Source organism: Salvelinus alpinus, chromosome 28 (genome assembly GCF_045679555.1).
Source record: "Salvelinus alpinus chromosome 28, SLU_Salpinus.1, whole genome shotgun sequence".
Classification (NCBI taxonomy): domain Eukaryota; kingdom Metazoa; phylum Chordata; class Actinopteri; order Salmoniformes; family Salmonidae; genus Salvelinus; species Salvelinus alpinus.
The window spans coordinates 5,932,464-5,951,712 of record NC_092113.1 but is presented as its reverse complement, the minus strand read 5'-3'; the positions used below and the strand labels follow the sequence as shown (position 1 = coordinate 5,951,712).

Here is a 19,249-nt window from a genome sequence, read left to right as displayed (position 1 = left end):
CCCAGTTTATTTTACCGACACCAAATCAGAGTCAAGGTGCCAATGTGACCAAACAGGTATTGTTTGAATATGTGCTGTCCGGGGAATAGAGATATATGATGGAACTTGAGCCTACAATCAGATGAGAGTTCCAAGTGATCTCATGTTGAATATCGTCACCTTAAAACACGATCTTTATGGCATTACTGATATATCACCAGAGTAATCAAATAACACATAGGCTACTTCTATATAGTTATGACAACCTATTGGCAATTCATAACATAAAGACAGTGGTGGTTGTAAACTTGATCATGTAACCCCTGTCCTCTGCAATTCATACTTTTTCCCCATGCGACTTTCTCCTCTCGCAGCTCTCTTGGGGGTGGAGAGAAAGAAAATGAGCAACAGCCGTTAACGCACAGTTAAATCGGAGGGACTTTAATCTCCAACAACTGTCAATCAACATTAATGGGCTATATAAAGCCATATTGTCGTCATACCGGTAGTCAGACAGTGCTGGGATTGAAAAGGCTGAGCATAGTCGAAGAAGTCAAATCCAAATTGTGTTGGTTGGCGCACGCACTGTTGGCATTGGCTCTCAATGTCAGCTATTGTCACTGCATGTTCGTACTGTGCCTATTATAACAAAGACTTATGTGTCAACATCTGATATTCAAACTGGAGTGATGATAATTCTGTCGTAGAGGGGTAGTGTTATGGAGAAGACTTAAAATTCCAACATCTGGCATCCACGCACTTTGGGAAGGTGTGCATTGCCTATGTGGATACTCCAATTGTATTCTCAGAAAAAGGCATCTTTATACCTCAAAGTCGTAATGGAACTAAATAACTTGGGACACGCTTTGCTTTTCCCGTTCCACATCCTCTTCTGCATATTAAAAGCATGCTTTGGGTTGTTGCTCCCGAGCAGACGGAAGGACCTACGTGGAGAGGTGGTGCTGATCACCGGCGGTGGACGGGGCATCGGTCGGCATTTGGGGAAAGAGTTCGCAAAACATGGGGCAAAAAAGGTAAACAATCACTGTGCGCTATTATGCATTTGTGCGTCATTGCGCATATCATCAATATGATAAACGCACAATTAAAAAGCAATCCACTGCCAAACAGTCATATCCACCACTGTAGCGTGCTCACATCACTTTGTACAGCTTGTATGTTATCTTATTTAAAAAAGAAAGAAGAATATGAACAAGAATCCATTAACATTTTACCTCATGTGAAAGTTGGGAGAAGAAAGAGTTGTTGGAGATGTTTTATAATTTATACTCTATTTGATTCAAGCATAACTTCAAAATCTATTGTATTGTTGTATAACTTATATTATAGCTTTAGTTCTATTAAAAACTTGAGTCTATCAGTCACTCTCGGTGTGTTTGTTTTCCATGTGAAATGTAATTGGGAAAGCACTCACTAAAGTAGGCTAGTGGAACGGAGCCTGAACTCCTCTCGTCCCCTAGCTGACCTGGGGGACGTATGATGTGTAGTGTGTTCCCTTCCCCATTCATTTTATTGTAAAGGCACACAAACACAGGTGTTTCCTCAGTCCCTGATTGTAAAGGCACACAAACACAGGTGTTTCCTCAGTCCCTGTGCTTTACAATGGGTTGATGACAGGTTGGGCGGTTGGCTCCGTAGTGCTACAATGATATTTGACTTTTTAACCTCAACTCTAGCCTCTCCGGGTCCCCAGTGACTGTTCAAGAAAGTTCACTGACAGGGTAGTGGAAGGCACAGTTCGGTTCAGTGAAAATATTCCTTTTATCACCGAAGCATTTGTCAATGTTGTAAAATGATCCGATGGTTATCTCTGTCTGTCCGTGTGTCTGTGTTCATGTGTCTGTGTGAGAGTCTGGTGAATGTGTATGTGCGTGCGTGTCTGTCTGCGTTTGTGTGCATGCTCACGTGTCTTGCATGTGTTTGTGTGTGTAGTGGGGCCAGTAGCTAGACATCCAAGGTTATCAGTGTACAGGGGCCCCTCTGGGGACAGATATTAGATCTTTGTCTCTGGTTTTCACTCCAAAACTGCAAATCAAAGAACTTGTGTCTGCTCAAAATCTCTAGCCAATGCCTCCTCCATGAGCAATTCAAGATATAGCACTTTGCAATGCACAGCAATCTCAAACAGATGGGAAAGATGTTAACGTAATAGAATATAACTTCATATCTTGAACCTACTGTAGGCTACCTGAGCACTGGTTTAAGAAATGCATGCAATGATCATTAATCTACAAAAAACAACATTTTTCTTGCCGCCCAGAAAGCCTGTGTGTTTATTTGTGATTCCTACAAGATGACACAAGTCCAAATATGTGTTCTCAGGCCAATAGACTGTTCTTTTTGACCTTGTCTGCCTGTTGTCAGGTGATCCTGTGGGGCCGCACTGAGAGGTGTCTGAAGGAGACCTGCGAGGAGATCTCTCTCACCACCGGAGTCGAGTGCCACTACTTCCTGTGTGACGTGGCCAATCGCGAGGAGGTGTACAAGCAGGCCAAGGTGGTCCGAGAGAAGGTACAGTAGAGATAACCTCCGAGATACTGTAGCCCCACCCAAATGAACAACCCAGTTCCTATGTCATTTAGATAACAAACACATGACCGTGTTGAAAATGGTCTACAGTCCAACCAGTCTTTCGAAGGTTGCCTTTGGGATCTTCCACTGTACAGTGTTTCACAGGGATATATGATGTATCAGCTTTAAGAGATTCTCTGGTACTTTTGTATACTTTTTAGCCAGTAGTTCTGAAAATAAAGCTCACAAGACAAAAGTAGTCCCTGAAAATTGCGTACTACGTCACGTATGTGCAGATATATGCACCACGTCATGGCTCTCTCTCTCGCTCTGCTATGTGTGCATCTTCCTACCTGTCACTCAAATGGCGAGGGCTAGAACTTAATTTTCTGGGGGGCTGGCCCACATGAGGGAAAATGTAGGGAAAATGGCACAGCTTCCAAAAAAACAGTCGCTTTCAAACTAGGGATTTCGTGGCTAATTGAGGTAAAACAGCAATTCTGCTTATAGATTATGCATGTATGAACTACACATTGACACATTCAGCCCAAAGCTGGAGGTTTAAAAAAACACTTAGTCACCAAAGTTCCAGAGCATGTCTTTAACTTAACAAGGATTAAAATCAGACATAATTATCGCTCACTTATCAGTCTTGCAACTTAATACAAAGGGAAACAAAGTAATAAAACAAAGAGGTAAGCCTTTTAACAGAATATGTTTATTTTTGTCTCTTAGGTAGGCGACGTCACCATTCTGGTGAATAACGCAGCAGTGGTTCATGGGAAGAGTCTGATGGACAGTGACGATGATGCCCTGATGAAGACTCAACACATCAACACACTGGGCCAGTTCTGGGTGAGTGTTGAAAAATAGATTTCCTTTAGATAAGTATGTTGATACAGGAAAGTACTAATTCGTTATGTCTTGTATTATGTATTGAAGCATTTTATGAATTTTGATTTGTTTCAGTTATTTGAAATATAAAGGTTATCTTTCCACGTATGTTGATACCACAATGTATGAAGGGGAGAAGTTATGTTTTTAGTACTCTATCTACTACTGGTCTCAATATAACTCCCTGTTTGAAATAAAGGTTCAATAAAAATAATTAAGAATCAATAGATCTGAAATCAAATGCTGGTACCTGAGAAGGCTTGCTGACACTGTTAAAAGGATCTCATGATGTTAGAGTTTGCCTTCTGATTTGCTCTGATGGGATGTGGAACAGGTTCGGTTCCCCAATTCCCTCTGACTGCTGCAACTCCTCTCTCTTATTCTTGTGAATTCCTGAAGGTAGGAAGGGAACTCATTTTGAGAATGAGGAATTGGGAATAGTAGTGAGTGGAGCAGAACAGTGTGCAGACGGTCACGTTTCTCTCTGTCTCTCTCGCTCTAACTCTCTTTCTCTCTCTCTCTCCCTCTCTCCCTCTCTCCAGACCACCAAAGCGTTCCTACCCCGCATTCTGGAACTTTGCCATGGCCACGTGGTGTGCATCAACTCCATCCTGTCCCTGTCCTCCATCCCGGGGGCCATAGATTATTGCACCTCCAAGGCATCGTCCCTGGCCTTCATGGAGAGCCTCACCCTGGGCCTGCTGGACTGCCCCGGGGTGGGCTGCACCACCGTGCTCCCCTTCCACACCAACACAGACATGTTTCAGGGCATGAAAGTCAGGTGAGTGTGCCCACCATGGATACCATACATTGGAACTACCATATATTGAGTCTACCATATATGGCACTCTAGTTGTTTTACAGTGGGTCAGCCAGTAAGCACAGTCAGCACACAGAATTGACACATGGACTCAGATAGAGGTTCCATAGAAAGCAATGGATGGAATGTCTACACGGACCAATCCCATTCACACATCAATAACAGGAAGAATGAATCGATATTGTGAAAGAAATTCACCAAGACACATTTGACAATATGACTTACAGGGTTAAATAAAAGTGAAGTGAGAGTTTGAAGGTAAAGTGTTGTGATGTGTTCATCCCCCAGGTTCCCTCAGCTCTTCCCACCGCTGAATCCTGAGCTGGTGGCCCAGCGGACGGTGGACGCAGTCCGGACCAACACGCCGTTCGTCTACTTACCATGGACCATGCACGCTCTCGTTATCCTCAAGAGGTAGGGGAACCGAATCCCAGGCACGACACCAGAGTAGCCTACTACTAAGTTAGATAGATGAGGCGGTGACACTGGGTCTTCTGAGTGCCAACAACTGTGTTAGCCCTCTGAACTAAAGCCCTAGGGACTAGCTTGGGGAGCTAACACAAGTCTTCAGGTCTCAGACAAAGTTCATCTTCATCTAAGTGTGGTTCAATGATCTACCTCTGTTAGATAAACATGCTCCATTCTCTTCTCCAACAGCCTCCTGCCTCAGGCGGCCCTGGAGGAGATCCATCGCTTCTCAGGGTGCTACACCTGCATGGACACCTTCAAGGGACGGACATAGGAATGGAGGCCAGGCACGAGTACTGCCCTGGTCGTTCTTGAATTGCGGTGGCATTTGCGTCGCTTGCCTTTGCAACCATGAAAAACACATTTAAAATGACATAGTTACACATCATAAATGTTTTTGTATATATTGAACTGTTTATAAATGGTAGAACATAATGCAAGTCCTTTATCCTGCAGAACTGTAGGTTTAGGCATTGTTTAAAGTACTTAGTACGCAAATTGGCGTATCCCACTAGTGATGTGTAGAATTGTAGTGTTTTAGAGATACTGTATCTATCAATTATTATGAATGCTAGAAAGTGAACGAAACTATTTAATATATTGTATAGATCAATTAAAACAAAGGCTATTTAAATAACTATTTTCTTTACTAGTATAACGTGTCACTCAGTTTCATGTCATTGGTGTTACCGCCTTGAAAATCACTCATTACAAAGATAAACAAGGACTCCAGTGGCAAACTGTTATCGGGGAAGGGTCTATATTAAAGAGAACTCTTAGCTAACCTTTTAGTATGTCATAAATTGAAGGATTCCATTGATAACTTGGTGTGTCTAAATCCAGTGTCAGATGGTGTTTAAATAAAGGGAAAAAACATTGTGAGCAAAATAATTAATAATATCATTTTAGTAAATTACTTTTAAAGGATTGTTCACTTTAGATTTGAGCATTTGTGGCCTCCATGTCAGAAAATCCTTATTTACCTAAAATGTCTCATTGGTGTTACCATCATTGGTGTTAATAATCCAACTGGTGGCACAATGTTAACATCATGGTAAAACATTTGTAAAGTCATTAAGCTACCATATTAGTTTATTTAGATTGGGAAAATGTACCCAAATACATAAACTAGAAAAATGAAGTTAATTTTCTCCAATGTCATGCCCAAATGCCACTGTAATTCAAGAATGACCTGCCCATTTGCACATTAGAAACATTAACGCCGCGGCTTGGCACTAAGAGCTACACAACAGCTGCTCGTCTAAAGATGAAATTACAGTTGCTAATGGTAGAGCACAGACAGGGCCTTCAGAAAGGATTCATACCCTTGACTTATTCCACAATTTGATGTTTTACAGCCTGGTTTCAAAATGGATTCAATCAAAAATATTCTCTCTCACGCATCTACACACTACCCCATAATGACAAAGAGAAAACATGTTTTTAGACATGTTTGAAAATGTATTGAAAATTAAATATCTAATTTACATAAGTATTCACACCCCTGAGTCAATACATGTTGAATCACCTTTGGCAGTGAATACAGCTGTGCGTCTTTCTGGGTAAGTCTCCAAAAGCTTTGCTCACCTGGATTGTAAAATATTCGCACATTATTCTTTAAAAAAATTCTTCAAGCTCTTTTCAAGTTGGTTGTTGATCGCTAGACAGCCATTTTCAAGTCTTGCCATAGATGTTCAAGACGATTTAAGTCAAAACTGTAACTAGGCCACTCAAGAACATTCAATGTCATCTTGGTAAGCCACTCTAGTGTATATTTGGCCTTGTGTTTTATGTTATTGTCCTGCTGAAAGGTGAATTTGTCTCCCAGTGTCTGTGGAAAGGCAGACTAAACCAGGTTTTCCTCTAGGATTTTGCCTGTGCTTAGCTCTATTTAGTTTATTTTTATCCTAAATATAACTCTGTAGTCCTTGCCGATGACAAGCATACCCATAACATGATGCAGCCGCCACCATGATTGAAAATTTGAAGAGTGGTACTTAGTGATGTGCTGTGTTGGATTTGCCCCAAACATAACTCGTTGTATTCAGGACATAAAGTTAATTAATTTGCCACATATTTTGCAGTTTTACTTTATTGCCTTATTGTAAACAGGATGCATATTTTGGAATATTTTTTATCCTGTACAGGCTTTCGTCTTTTCACTCTGTCATTTAGGTTAGTATTGTGGAGTAACTACAATGTTGTTGATCCATCCTGGCTTCTCCTATCACAGCCATTACACCGTTTAAGTCATCGTTGCACTCATGATGAAATCCCTGAGCGGTTTCTGTTCTCTCTGACAACTGAGTTAGGAAGGACGCCTGTATCTTTGTAGAGATACACCATTGATACACCATTCAAAGTTCAATGTCTGCTTTTTTTTTTAAATTCAGCTTTTTTATTTTTACCCATCTCCCAATAGATGCCCTTATTTGCAATGCATTGGAAAACCTCCCTGATCGTTGTGGTTGAATCTGTGTTTGAAATTCACTGCTCAACTGAGGGACCTTACAGATACTTGTGTGTGTTTGGGGTACAGAGATGAGGTAGTCATTCAAAAATCATGTTCAACACTATTATTGCCTACAAAGTTAGTCCATGCAATTTATGTGACTTAAGCAAATTTTTACTCCTGAACATACTTAGGCTTGCCTTAACAAAAACAGAATTCCCACGTTGACAATAGGGGGTATTGTGTGTAGGCCAGTGACACAAAATCTCAATTAAATCAATTTAAAATCCAGGCTGTAACACAACAAAGTGTGGGGGAAAAGTCAAGGGTATGAATAATTTCTAAAGGCACTGGTTGTCATAAATAAGGGTCTCTCTACCTCTATCGATCTCTGGGTAATTAGTAAAAAAAAGTGTTACTTTCCCCTCAGTTCTTTTATTTTTATTTAAACCTTATTTTACCAGGTTAGTTGACTGAGAACATATTCATTTACAGCAACGACCTGGGGAATAGTTACAGGGGAGAGGAAGGAGGATGAATGAGCCAATTGGAAGCTGGGGATGATTAGGTGGCCATGATGGTATGACAGACAGATTGGGAATTTATCCAGGACACCAGGGTTTACACCCCTATTCTTACAATAAGTGCCATTGGATCTTTAATGACCTTAGAGAGTCAGGACACCCGTTTAACATCCCAACAAACGACAGCACCCTACACAGGACGATGTCCCCAATCACTGCTTTGGCAAGCCAGCAGGTTGCAGGTTCTCCCCTATAGTGGAAAATGCTGTATTAAATACTTATTATACATGTATTATTGTGTGATGTGTATGTGTAGACAGATCCAGTCTTCTCCGTGTGCTTGTTCATGTTCTGCCAAAGCCTCCAGCCATCTCATGGTCAACATTCCTGTGCTGCAGCCCTGCCAATTGTGAGCTCATTGTTCGCTTTGTTAGGGTTGTCATAACACTCTCTCAGCTCCATAGGAAAGCGTACCGGAGAACCTCCTTCCATTGGAAGACCCATGGTTTAAGGGGGAAACAGGCAATACGATCAACATTCATCTGACAAACAGGAGAACATGTATTTGATCCTATACTGTGCCTACTGAATACACTTCCTGGTACCCCCTTTCTTCATCTTTTCCTCTCAGCTCCATCTTTTAATCTTCTTTAGTGCGGTTATCAATCTGGAACACAGAGACCAATATTATCGTTTTTTCTACGTTCTGTTAATAACTTGCCTTTGCTAGGTAAGGGCAGTCATTCAGGTTAAGTTTTAGTGGTTATTGTGTTTAGCATTCAGGTGTAGATATTGAACATTCAAATTTACGCACAATGACGTATCCAAATCTTGTTCAAAGAATTCTTGTGGGCAAAAAACTGTCAAAGTTACTTGATAAAACAAATTCACTTGGTCATATTTATGTGCTCAAATGCAGGGGAGGCTCATCCATTACTATAATACTACTTTGGCCAATTAGATACAAAAGTGATAAAGTGATTGTTTGTTTTAGACTAGAAAAGTTTCAGAATGTAATGGCCCAACCTCTGAGTGTGTGTTGGAGAAGACCGGTCAAATCTCAGGAGGTGAGTTCATAGCAAGGTTAGCCAAACAGCAGATAGATTTGAGGAGGTGGTTGGACAGACAGAATATTCCCCCTGTCCTGAACTCTTCACCCTGAGGCCTTGGAAGGCAGGCAGCTCTCTTGAGTGGAGGCTCAGGTGGCCGAGAGGTGCATCAATTACCAGTCTTTAACATTCACAAAGTTCTTGTCCGACTTGTGAAACTAGAGAAGTGGGATGCTGCGGTGTGCAAGAAAGGGAGCAAACGGCATACACCGTGGCACGTGACAGACAATGCACCAATAAAAAATGTCCATCCTCCTAGCTAGGCTTTAGATACATTGACTTGGGTTCTTCTAAAGTTGGTGCTGCTGCCCTCTGTAAAGAGAGAGATTTTGCTTGCCACTACCTCATTTCTCTCTTGATGCAAATGAATTGTGAAACCCCTCCATTACTACCAATTACCTCGGTATGCAAAGGCTTCTCGCGGCCTTTCTGTGAGCGAGCGAGGCACTGAACTCTCTCTCTCCGTAACATAGGTTCTCTTACAACATTCATACAACATTCATCTGATATTCAAATGTAATGAAAACTCATCCGCATAATTGTCCAAGATCTATTTGTATACATTTTCATAATCACATGGCTTCTGGAATCAGACAGACTTCAGAGCCTGCATCCAATCATTGCTCAAACACACTGAAACCCTGGCCATGGATTTGATTGAGCTGGCTTTAAAAGACTTCAGCAACTCCAGCGAAAGAGGCAGGGGAGTCCAAACGAGCAAGGATCGTGTCTCACAGTTCCGGGAATCTTTTAATTCCAAATGTTCTGTCTGTTAAGATCACTGCAGCTTCATGGGGGCTCAATAGGGGTTTGCGGTCTGATCCGTTGCAAAGACTCTTTCTAAACCTCAAAGACATGCTCCGGAACTTTGGCGACTACTAAGTATTTTTTAAACCTCCCACTTTGGGCTGAATGTGTCCAAATGTAGTTCATACATGCATAATTTATGAGCAGAATTACTGTCTTATCTCTATTAGCAACAAAATCCATAGTTTGAAAGCAACTGTTTTTCTGGAACCTGTGCTGTGCCATTTTCTCTACGGGCCATCCCCCTAGCAAGTCGAACCTAACCAATGACTTCTTAGACAATAGGCTAAAAATTAGGCCAGGGGTGGGCAAACTTTTTTTGTCTGGTGGGCCACAACAGGATTTCGAAATTTAATGGACGGCCGCAGAGATTTTTATATATTTTTTTTACCTTTATTTAACCAGGTAAGACCCATTGAGGTTAAAAACCTATTTTGCGAGGGCGACCTGGAAAGAAGGCAAAACAGGGAAATAGCAGCGTGTACACCATATATTACAGAAAAAATACAAAATACACACAAAAGACAATGTGTTACAGATACAATTGAAGATTAGAAACAACTGCAGCTATCGAAACATGCAAGGACACTAACTCCCCTAACTTTAATATCTTTTGAAGCATGTTCCAGGATGAAGGGCATTATGGGGAAAAGATTGTTTCCCCATCTCAGTTCTAACCTTAGGAAGAGACAAGGACAGCAACGACTGTGAACGAAGACTGTATTGAGTGACAGATCTTGTCAGTAAGGAACAGAGATACAAAGGGAGTTGTCCCATCAATGCTTTGTACACAAAAGTGTACCAGTGCTTTAGCCTCCTGTCCAATTCAATTTGCGAGCAAGAAAAAGGGCATTTATTTGAATATATATACACTGCTCAAAAAAATAAAGGGAACACTTAAACAACACTATGTAACTCCAAGTCAATCACACTTCTGTGAAATCAAACTGTCCACTTAGGAAGCAACACTGATTGACAATAAATTTCACATGCTGTTGTGCAAATAGAATAGACAACAGGTGGAAATTATAGGCAACTAGCAAGACACCCCCAATAAAGGAGTGGTTCTGCAGGTGGTGACCACAGACCACTTCTCAGTTCCTATGCTTCCTGGCTGATGTTTTGGTCACTTTTGAATGCTGGCGGTGCTTTCACTCTAGTGGTAGCATGAGACGGAGTCTACAACCCACACTAGTGGCTCAGGTAGTGCAGCTCATCCAGGATGGCACATCAATGCGAGCTGTGGCAAGAAGGTTTGCTGTGTCTGTCAGCGTAGTGTCCAGAGCATGGAGGCGCTACCAGGAGACAGGCCAGTACATCAGGAGACGTGGAGGAGGCCGTAGGAAGGCAACAACCCAGCAGCAGGACCGCTACCTCCGCCTTTGTGCAAGGAGGAGCAGGAGGAGCACTGCCAGAGCCCTGCAAAATGACCTCCAGCAGGCCACAAATGTGCATGTGTCTGCTCAAACGGTCAGAAACAGACTCCATGAGGGTGGTATGAGGGCCCGACGTCCACAGGTGGGGGTTGTGCTTACAGCCCAACACAGTGCAGGACGTTTGGCATTTGCTAGAGAACACCAAGATTGGCAAATTCTGTGCTCTTCACAGATGAAAGAAGGTTCACACTGAGCACATGTGACAGAGTCTGGAGACGCCGTGGAGAACGTTCTGCTGCCTGCAACATCCTCCAGCATGACCGGTTTGGCGGTGGGTCAGTCATGGTGTGGGGTGGCATTTCTTTGGGGGGCCGCACAGCCCTCCATGTGCTCGCCAGAGGTAGCCTGACTGCCATTAGGTACCGAGATGAGATCCTCAGACCCCTTGTGAGACCATATGCTGGTGCGGTTGGCCCTGGGTTCCTCCTAATGCAAGACAATGCTAGACCTCATGTGGCTGGAGTGTGTCAGCAGTTCCTGCAAGAGGCAGGCATTGATGCTATGGACTGGCCCGCCCGTTCCCCAGACCTGAATCCAATTGAGCACATCTGGGACATCATGTCTCGCTCCATCCACCAACGCCACGTTGCACCACAGACTGGCCAGGAGTTGGCGGATGCTTTAGTCCAGGTCTGGGAGGAGATCCCTCAGGAGACCATCCGCCACCTCATCAGGAGCATGCCCAGGCGTTGTAGGGAGGTCATACAGGCACGTGGAGGCCACACACACTACTGAGCCTCATTTTGACTTGTTTTAAGGACATTACATCAAAGTTGGATCAGCCTGTAGTGTGGTTTTCCACTTTAATTTTGAGTGTGACTCCAAATCCAGGCCTCCATGGGTAGATAAATTTGATTTCCATTGATAATTTTTGTGTGATTTTGTTGTCAGCACATTCAACTATGTAAAGAAAAAAGTATTTAATAAGAATATTTCATTCATTCAGATCTAGGATGTGTTATTTTAGTGTTCCCTTAATTTTTTTGAGCAGTGTATATAGATCCATTATACAGTATTCACACCCAGTGGCGATTTTAGCATGTAAATCTTGGTGGGGCAAGCTCCCCCACAAAAATGTTTATGCATGCCAGAAAAGCCACTACACTACACTACACAACACTAAACAATACATCAATTGTACTATAACGGTGACAAATGGTGCCCGCAAACTGTTAGGGCCTACATAAAGCTGTCCCAACAGCAGTACCAACACCTTACCACTGCTACACCTGGCTATCAGCAGAGCCTTGTCTGGCAGCGAAACAGTTCATTCAGCCTCATTTACTGCCCTTTAAAAAATATAGCTGATATGGCTGACTTTCCTAAACAAAGTAGAAATGTTGTTTCTACCGACAATTTAGATGTACAAACTATGGCATAAGCGGACGACGATTGAGGCAATCCATAATTTTGATTAAGACATTAATAAACGAGCTAGAACAGATTAGTCAATATAACACTTGTTCAGCACTTTTGCTGGGAAATTTTGTCATCAAAGTCTGTCATTCTCTGGATTTATGATGCTTTCAAGACAACTGGGACCTCGAAAAAAAAATAATGCTGCATCATGATGTCAGTGATCTTCAGGTCAGAGCTCTAGAAAGAGGCCCGAGTTCCCAACTTGGAATTCCGAGTTGGATGACAGTTCAAAACCTTTTTTCCCAGTCGGATCTAGTTTTTTTCAGTGTTCCCAGTTGTCTTGAACTCACTAAAGTCTGAGATATCCCAGTTCAGAGTTTCTAGTTGTTTCGAATGTGGCAGAAGTCATGCTGGATTGACAGCATGGCCAATGTTGAATGTTTATCCTTTAAAGCTTGGAAAAGAGACCCTTAAACCCAGATGTGCACCACACACCCACTCCGCTAAATAGCAGGCTAGTGATTGCTTAGCAAGAAGCTCTGACGAAGGCCGTGAGGCCGATACGTAAGCTTATTAAAGATCAGTGATACTATCAAGAGCAGTGTGCGGTTTCCTTTTCCCCTCATCTTGTCCAACTGTTACCATGAAACCTGCAAAAAAGATTGCTCAGATGTGCGAGTGCCTTTTAAATTTCGTTATTATTGTATTGAAATGATTGAGTAATGAAGTACTACTTTCTGGGTGGGCTGAAAGCCCCCAAACACATCACTGCGAAACTGGGGGAGGTGCTGCTAAAAGCCCTCGATGGTGCAGCTGTAGAACCTTTAGAGCATCTGAAGACCCATGCCAAATCTTTTCAGTCTCCTGAGGGGGAATAGGTTTTGTCCTATTCACGACTGTCTCGGTGTGCTTGGACCATGTTAGTTTGTTGGTGATGTGGACACCAAGGAACTTGAAGCTCTCTACCTGCTCCACTGCAGCCCCTCCATGAGAATGTGGGCATGCTCGGTCCTCTTTTTCCTGTAGTCCACAATCATCTCCTTTGTCTTGATCACGTTGAGAGAGAGGTTGTTGTCCTGGCACCACACGACCAGGTCTCTGACCTCCTCCCTATAGGCTGTCTTGTTGTTGTCGGTGATCAGGCCTACCACTGTTGTGTCATCGGCAAATTTAATGATGGTGTTGGAGTCGTGCTTGGTCGTGCAGTCATGAGTGAACAGGGTGTACAGGAGGGGGCTGAGCACGCACCCCTGAGGGGCCCCTGTGTTGAGGATCAGCGTGGCGGATGTGTTGTTACCTACCTTTACAACCTGGGGGCGGCCCATCAGGAAGTCCAGGATCCAGTTGCAGAGGGAGGTGTTTAGTCCCAGGGTCCTTAGCTTATTGATGAGCTTTGAGGGCACTATGGTGTTGAACGCTAAGCTGTAGTCAATGAATAGCATTCTCACATAGGTGTTCCTTTTGTCCAAATCAAATCAAATTTTATTTGTCACATACACATGGTTAGCAGATGTTAATGCGAGTGTAGCGAAATTCTTGTCCAGGTAGGAAAGGGCAGTGTGGAGTGCAAGAGATTGCATCATCTGTGGATATGTTGGGGCTGTATGCAAATTGGAGTGGATTTAGGGTTTCTGGGATGATGGTGTTGATGTGAGCCATGACCAGCCTTTCAAAGCACTCATGGTTACAGACGTGAGTGCTACGGGTCGGTAGTCATTTAGGCAGGTTACGTTAGTGTTCTTGGGCACAGGCACTATGGTGGTTTGCTTAAAACATGTTGGTATTACAGACTCAGACAGGGAGAGGTTGAAAATGTAAGTGAAGACACTTGCCAGTTGGTCAATGCTCGGAGTACACATCCTGGTAATCCGTCTGGCCCTGCGGCCTTGTGAATGTTGACTTGTCTGAAGGTCTTACTCACATCAGCTGCGGAGAGCGTGATCACACAATCTTCCGGTACAGCTGATGCTCTCAATTGGTGCTGGTGCTCTCAACTGTTGTGGTTTGCAAGCCCCGTCACATCCGACGAGCATCAGAGCCCGTGTAGTACGACTCGATCTTAATCCTGTATTGACGCTTTGCTTGTTTGATGGTTCGTCGGAGGGCATAGCACGATTTCGTATAAGCTTCCGGGTTAGAGTCCCGCTCCTTGAAAGCAGCAGCTCTAGCCTTTAGCTCAGTGTGGATGCTGCCTGTAATCCATGGCTTCTGGTTGGGGTATGTATGTACGGTTACTGTGGGGACGACGTCCTCGATGCACTTATTGATGAAGCCAATGACATATGTGGTGTACTCCTCAATGCCATTGGAGGAACATATTCCAGTCTGTGCTAGCAAAACAGTCCTGTAGCTTAGCATCTGCTTCATCTGACCACTTTTTTATTGATCTAGTTACTGGTGCTTACTGCATTAATTTTTGCTTGTAAGCAGGAATCAGGAGGATAGAATTATGGTCAGATTTGCCAAATGGAGGGCGAGGGAGAGCTTTGTATGAGTCTGTGTGTGCAGTATAGGTGGGCCAGAGTTCTTTTTCCTCTGGTTGCACATTTAACATGCTGATAGAAATTTGGTAAAACTGATGTAAGTTTCCCTGCATTAAAGTCCATGGCTACTAGGAGCGCCGCCTCTGGGTGAGCGTTTTCTTGTTTGCTTATGGCGGAATACAGCTCATTCAATGCCATCTTAGTGCCAACCTCTGACTGAGGTGGTATGTAAACAGCTACGAAAAATACAGATGAGAACTCTATTGGTAGGTAGTGTGGTCTACAGCTTATCATAATATACTCTACCTCAGGCGAGCAATAGCTCGAGACTTCCTTAGATATAGTGCACCAGCTGTTATTTACAAAAATACATAGTCCGCCGCCCCTTGTCTTACGAGACACCGCTGTTCTATCCTGTCGGTACATCGTATAACCAGACAGCTGTATGTTGATATTGTCGTCGTTCAGCCACGACTCCGTGAAGCATAAGATGTTACAGTGTTTAATGTCCCGTTGGTAGTGTAATCTTCCACGTAACTCAATTGTATTGTCCAAAGATTGCACATTTGCTAGCAGAATTGAGGGAAGTGGGGGTTTATTCGATCGCCTTAGAATTCTCAGAAGGCAGCCCCTCTTTCTCTGCCTCTTCACACAGATCACGGGGGTTGGGGCCTGTTCCCGAGGGAGCCGTAAATCCTCCGCTTCGGGCTCGTCAGAGTCGTGAAAGAAGAAAAAGGATTCTGCTAGTCCGTGGTGAGTAATCGCAGTCCTGATGTCTAGAAGTTATTTTCGGTTATAAGAGATGGTAGCGGCAACATTATGTACAAAATAAGTACAAAAATAAGTTAAACAAGGCAGATAAACAAACAAAAAAACACAATTGGTTGGGGGCACGTAAATCGTCTGCCTTCTGCTCCGGCGCAATCTTACATTCATCGTATTGTGTTCTAAATATACAGAAGTTGTTAAAACACCCGTTTGCAAAAAATTCACTGTTAAAATTGTGCGATTCTTGGGATGTCGGACTCTCTAAGTCTCTACTATGTTGCGCTACTGAACCAAGTGCAGCGGTGGCCAATCCGGACCCGATTTTTTCCTTGCCTGAGTAGCCTCATTTCACTGCCAAAAATAAAATGAAACCATCTAGTGTTCAGAGAAATAACAACACAATGTCAAATACAGGTAGCCCAGTCAAATAATTAACATCCAATCACATTAACCATTTCTCTCTCGTGGGAAACCTTCACTCTTGCGCATACATTTAGAAATGAATCATGACAATTTGAAAAATAAGCCATGGGAGTTTTTAAAGCGAGAATAAAGACGACATTCGAGTAGTAAGACATGTATAAAAGCAACAGATACCATTAATAAATAAGAAGGGGCTAGAAGTGTCTTATGTGGTGAGCTACCGAGTGGCTAGGACAGGCAAGCTCCATACTATTGTGGAGGACTTAATTTCTTCCTGCTGTCGTGGATATGGCTGGGACAATGCTGGGGGAAAAGGCCCAAAAAACTATACAGACAATGTCTTCATCAAACAACACTGTTTCACGACGCATCAGTGACATGGCAGGAGATGTTTTGAAACAATTACTGCTTCGTATTCAAGCCAGTGAATTATATGCGTTACAGCTGGATGAGTCAACAGACATGGCGGGCCTGGCACAGCTCCTGATATATGTCTGTTACGTTTATGGGGGGTCAATTAAGGAAGACATCCTCTTCTGCAAACCACTGGAAACCAGGACAACATGAGAGAATATTTTTTAAAGTACTGGACAGCTTTGTGACATCAAATGGAGTTGTGGTCAAGATGTGTTGGTATCTGTACTGATGGCGCAAAAGCCATGACAGGGAGACATAGTGGAGTGGTAACGCGCGTGCAAGCAGTTGCTCCCGATGGCACTTGGGTACACTGCAGCATCCACCGAGAGGCTCTTGCTGCCAAGGGAATGCCTGACAACTTGGGAGAGACGAAGGGCGAGAGAAAAATATTTAGAACTCAAGACTTGCTTGGCAAAAATGTGAGGTAGAAAGGAGGAGCTTCCTACCGAAGCTAAGAAGCACTTGCTTTACAGTAACCACTGAGTGTAATTTCCTAACACTAACATTTTATTTGTTACAGACAATGTGTTTAGCAGATGTTATTGCGGTTGTAGCGAAATGCTTGTGTTTCCAGCTCTAGCAGTGCAGTACTATCTAACAGTAATATCTAACAATTTCACAACAATACACACACATCTAAAGTAAAGGAATGCAATTAAGACTCCATAAATATTGGGCGAGCAATGTCAGAGCGGCATAGACTTAGATACAGTAGAATAGGATAGAATACAGTATATGCATTCGAGATGGGTAATGCAAAATATGTAAACATTATTATAGTGACTAGTGTTCCATTATTAAAGTGGCCAGTGATTCCAAGTCTATGTATATAGTGCAGCAGCCTCTAATGTGCTATTGATGGCTATTTAACAGAATTTAACAGTCTGATGGCCTTGAGATTGAAAAACAACTTCTGTCTCTCGGTCCCAGCTTTGATGCACCTGTACTGATCTCGCCTTCTGCAGACCGCACCACACTCTGGAGAGCCCTGCGGTTACGAGCGGTGCAGTTGCCGTATCAGGCGGCGATACAGCCAGACAAGATGCTCTCAATTGTCTGTAAAAGTTTGAGGGTTTTAGGCGCCTTCTTCACCACACTGTCTGTGTGGGTGGAACATCTCAGGTTGTCAGTGATATGTACGCTGACAAACTTGAAGCTTTCCACCTTCTCCACTGTTGCTTCCTGAAGTCCACGATCAACTCCTTTGTTTTGTTGACATTGGGTGAGAGGTTCTTTTCCTGGCACCACACTCCCAGGGCCCTCAACTCTTCCCTGTAGGCTATCTCGTCTTTGTTGGTAATCAGGCCTACTACTGTGGTGTCGTCTGCAAACTTGATGATTCAGTTGGAGGCGTGCAAGTCCACGCAGTCATGGGTGAACATGAGGACAGGTGTGGGCTGAGCACGCATCCTTGTGGGGCCCCAGTGTTGAGGATCAGCGAAGTGGAGGTGTTTTTTCCTACCTTCACCACCTGGGAGCGGCCCGTCAGGAAGTCCAGGACCCAGTTGCACAGGGCGGGGTTCAGACCCAGGGCCTCGAGCTTGATGATGAGCTTGGAGGGTACTATGGTGTTGAATGCTGTGCTATAGTCAATGAACAGCATTCTTACATAGGTATTCCTCTTGTCCAGATGGGATAGGGCAGTGTGCAGTGCGATGGCGATTGCATCGTCTGTGGATCTATTTGGGTGGTAAGAAAATTGAAGTGAGTCTAGGGTGTCAGGTAAGGTAGAGGTGATATGATCCTTGACAATAAAAAAAAACAAAAAACATTTAACTAGCCTAGTCAGTGAAGAATAAATTCTTATTTACAATGACGGCCTACCCCGGGTGACGCTGGGCCAATTGTGCGCCGCCCTATGGGACTCCCAATCACGGCCGGATGTGATACAGCCTGTATTTGAACCAGGGACTGTAGTGACGCCACTTGCACTGAGATACAGTGCCTTACACCGCTGCGCCACTCGGAAGCCCTAATGCACTTCATTATGACAGAAGTGAGTGCTACGGGCCGATTGTCAATTAGTTCAGTTACCTTTGCTTTCTTGCGTACAGGAACAACAGTGGACATCTGGAAGCAAGTGGGGACAGCAGACTGGGATAGGGAGAGATTGAATATGTCCGTAAACACTCCTGCCAGCTGGTCTGCGCATGCTCTGAGGACACGACTAGGGATGCCGTCTGGGCCGGCAGCCTTGCGAGAGTCAACACGTTTAAATGTCTTACTGACGTCGGCCACGGAGAAGGAGAGCCCATAGTCCTTGGTAGCAGGCCGTGTCGGTGGCACTGTATTATCATCAAAGCGGGCGAAGAAAGGTGTTTAGCTTGTCTGGAAGCAAGACGTCTGTGTCCGCGACGTGTCTGGTTTTCCCTTTGTAGTCCGTGATTGTCTGTAGACCCTGCCACATACCCTAGCACACATGCATGAGCCGTGTAAAATACATGCACACACATGCTAACGTAAACAAACATGGTGTGAGCAGCAGTCCCATTGGAAGAGTGAAGTGTGGGCCAGAAAGCCCAGAGGCTGAGCTGAGTATTTGACTGGTTAACACCTCTAGGGTCAGAGGTAAGGGGCTAGAGACAGGGTTCTGCTGACTCTCTGGATTTATTAGCCTGTGAGGTGACAAATGCTCTCAGGCCCAGCAGAGATAATGGAATCAGGCTAGTGCCCCATCTGTGCCAGGGATTTCATGTCTCTTTCTCACTCTAGAGATACTAAATATGTATTAATGAAGTTAAACGTACATTTAATTGGAAATTAAACAAAACTTTTTTT

General features: G+C 43.7%; 1 protein-coding gene and 1 long non-coding RNA gene across 3 annotated transcripts in view; one reads left to right on the top strand and one right to left on the bottom strand.

Annotated features, from left to right (window-relative positions):
• Positions 1-61: 61 nt before the first annotated feature.
• On the top strand, positions 62-5,331 carry LOC139557016 (short-chain dehydrogenase/reductase 3-like). The gene is made up of 6 exons (XM_071371310.1): positions 62-1,013; positions 2,365-2,511; positions 3,247-3,366; positions 3,948-4,186; positions 4,514-4,639; positions 4,883-5,331. The coding sequence occupies exons 1-6, from the start codon at positions 762-764 to the stop codon at positions 4,965-4,967; spliced, it is 969 nt and encodes a 322-aa protein (XP_071227411.1). The 5' UTR covers positions 62-761; the 3' UTR covers positions 4,968-5,331.
• Positions 5,046-19,249, bottom strand: part of LOC139557021 (uncharacterized) — a 54,633-nt gene continuing 40,429 nt past the window's right edge. The window contains exon 8 of one of the 2 annotated variants that reach the window (XR_011671318.1): positions 5,046-8,336. This is a non-coding gene — a long non-coding RNA (uncharacterized lncRNA). Of the gene's footprint in view, positions 8,337-16,962; positions 18,882-19,249 lie in introns of those variants that run through there. The other variant, XR_011671319.1, reaches the window with a different exon arrangement.